The sequence below is a fragment of the Gekko japonicus genome, unplaced genomic scaffold, assembly GCF_001447785.1.
Source record: "Gekko japonicus isolate JY-2015 unplaced genomic scaffold, Gekko_japonicus_V1.1 scaffold5466, whole genome shotgun sequence".
In the NCBI taxonomy this organism is placed as follows: Eukaryota; Metazoa; Chordata; class Lepidosauria; order Squamata; family Gekkonidae; genus Gekko; species Gekko japonicus.
Genome location: NW_015171664.1, coordinates 49,311 through 51,829, shown reverse-complemented (window position 1 = coordinate 51,829; position 2,519 = coordinate 49,311). Strand labels below are relative to the sequence as shown.

At 56.3% G+C, this 2,519-nt stretch overlaps 1 protein-coding gene across 1 annotated transcript in view; it reads left to right on the top strand.

Annotated features, from left to right (window-relative positions):
• Positions 1 to 424: 424 nt before the first annotated feature.
• The window catches only part of LOC107117837 (hormone-sensitive lipase-like), a gene marked incomplete at its 5' end in the record, with an annotated part of 24,066 nt that continues 21,971 nt past the window's right edge, over positions 425 to 2,519 (top strand). Inside the window, one exon of the mRNA XM_015420001.1 lies at positions 425 to 652. Within this exon, the coding sequence (XP_015275487.1) occupies positions 425 to 652 (228 nt within the window). The remainder of the gene's footprint in view (positions 653 to 2,519) is intronic.

Genomic DNA, 2,519 nt, shown 5'->3' with positions numbered 1-2,519 from the left:
CCTCTGTGAGGGCAGATCTACATGTCCCCGCCCCCCTGATAGCTAGCAATGCAAAACAGTCCAGTGGCACCTTTAAGACCAGGTTTTATTCAGGTATAAGCTCTCCCTCCTCTGTGAGGGCAGATCTACATGTCCCCGCCCCCCTGATAGCTAGCAATGCAAAACAGTCCAGTGGCACCTTTAAGACCAGGTTTTATTCAGGTATAAGCTCTCCCTCCTCTGTGAGGGCAGATCTATCTCCCCCTTCCCCCCCCCCCCGATAGCTAGCAATCCAAAGTCCACTGGAGCCTGAGCGGTGGGTGTTGCCTTCTGATGTCAGGGTGTGTGGCCTATGCAAATGAGTTGTGCTAATGAGCGCCTGCAGCTCTTTTTCTACGACATGACCCCTGTAGTATGTGCAGTAATAATGTGTGTGTATCTGCAGGCTCCACGGCAGAGAGGGTGTGCCTGGCGGGAGACAGCGCCGGCGGGAACCTGTGCATCACGGTCTCCATGCGAGCGGCCGCCTTCGGGATCAAGATGCCGGACGGGATCATGGCGGCCTATCCGGTCACCCTCATGCAGGCCCTGGCCTCCCCCTCCCGCCTCCTGACCCTCCTCGACCCCCTCCTGCCCCTCAGCGTCTTGTGCAAGTGCCTCAGTGCCTATGCAGGTGAGCCCCCCCCCCCCCCCCTGAATGTGGGTCGCAGGGAGGGGAGGGGAAGAGCTCCGTCCCGTGCGGCTGGGGCCGAGTGTGAGCGAGCGGGACTCGAGCACAGGACTTTCGCCGGAGGCTGGGACCGCGGGTTCTTGCTTTTTATAATTCTTAATTTTATTTTTAACGGCAACCTCCAATCAGAAAAGAATTAGAAAATATGACAGCAATGGGGACAAGTCTGTGAGAACGTCAGAAGAGCCCTGCTGGATCAGACCAGTGAGGGTCCAATCCTGTCTCACACAGTGGCCAACCGGTTCCTCTGGAGGGCCAACAACAGGGCAGAGAGGCCGAGGTCTTCCCCTGATAAGAACCTAAGAAGAGCCCTGCTGGATCGAGCCAGTGAGGGTCCATCTAGTCCAGCATCCTGTCTCACACAGTGGCCAACCGGTTCCTCTGGAGGGCCAACAACAGGGCAGAGAGGCCGAGGTCTTCCCCTGATAAGAACCTAAGAAGAGCCCTGCTGGATCGAGCCAGTGAGGGTCCATCTAGTCCAGCATCCTGTCTCACACAGTGGCCAACCGGTTCCTCTGGAGGGCCAACAACAGGGCAGAGAGGCCGAGGTCTTCCCCTGATAAGAACCTAAGAAGAGCCCTGCTGGATCGAGCCAGTGAGGGTCCATCTAGTCCAGCATCCTGTCTCACACAGTGGCCAACCGGTTCCTCTGGAGGGCCAACAACAGGGCAGAGAGGCCGAGGTCTTCCCCTGATAAGAACCTAAGAAGAGCCCTGCTGGATCGAGCCAGTGAGGGTCCATCTAGTCCAGCATCCTGTCTCACACAGTGGCCAACTGGTTCCTCTGAAGGGCCAACAACAGGGCAGAGAAGCCGAAGCCTTTGCCTGATATTGCCCCCGGCTCTGGGATTCAGAGATTTAGTGCCTCTGAATGTGGAGGTTCCCCTCAGCCACCATGACTAGTAGCTATACATGAGCATCTCTGAAAGGTTTCCAAATATTTGTTTCTGAGGGGAGCCACATTGGTCTGAAGCTGAGCAGGCAGGCAGAATGGAAGAAAAGAGGGTGATGGGAAACCGTCGCCGTCATCAACCAAAAGCCTGTCGGAACATCTCTGCCTTACTCTTGAGCCAACAAAGTTTACCGACAGTTGAAGAGCGTGTCAACTCTCCGTTTAATTAATTAATTATCGTATGGTATTGTGTGTAGAATAGCCAGGAGATCCTAAGATTGTCTGGCGGCCAGCAGTTCTAGCTCTTTTAGCGTCATGCACCACTGGGTGGCGCCAGCTAGACTTGTTTTTGAGGCAAGAGACGTTTCAGAGGCGGCTTGCCGTTGCCTGCCACTGCGTCACGACCCTGGTATTCCTTGGAGGTCGCCCTTCCAAATACTAGCCGAGGCCGACTCTGCTTGGCTTCCGAGATCTGACGGCCTCGGGCTAGGCTGGGCTATCCAGGTCAGGGCAACTCTTATTTAGCCGGCGTAATCAGCGAGAAAAGGTGATTGAAGAGGCTTAGCTCAGAGAGGGTCATTGGAAGCTGCCCGGCTTGGTCCCAGGCAGCAGCTTTCTGAGGTCTCTGGCAAGGCCGTGAGATCTTTTTTACTGGAGATGCCGGGATCGGACTAGAGTCCTTCTGCACCAGGGGTGTAGCCAGAAAACTCTGGCTGGTGGGGCATGGGGAAATCGGGGGGGAGCACCCCAGCTGCACCTGCTGCTCCTCTTGCAGCAGCAGAAACAGCTCCGGCTCCGCCGCAACCTCGACTCCTCCTTTAATCCTCTAGTAGTCCTTTCGATTGGAGAGGCTCGATTCCGGGCTGGTTTTCTGTGTAAGCCCGGGGGGGGGGGGGGGGAAACCCCCCACTCGTTCTCT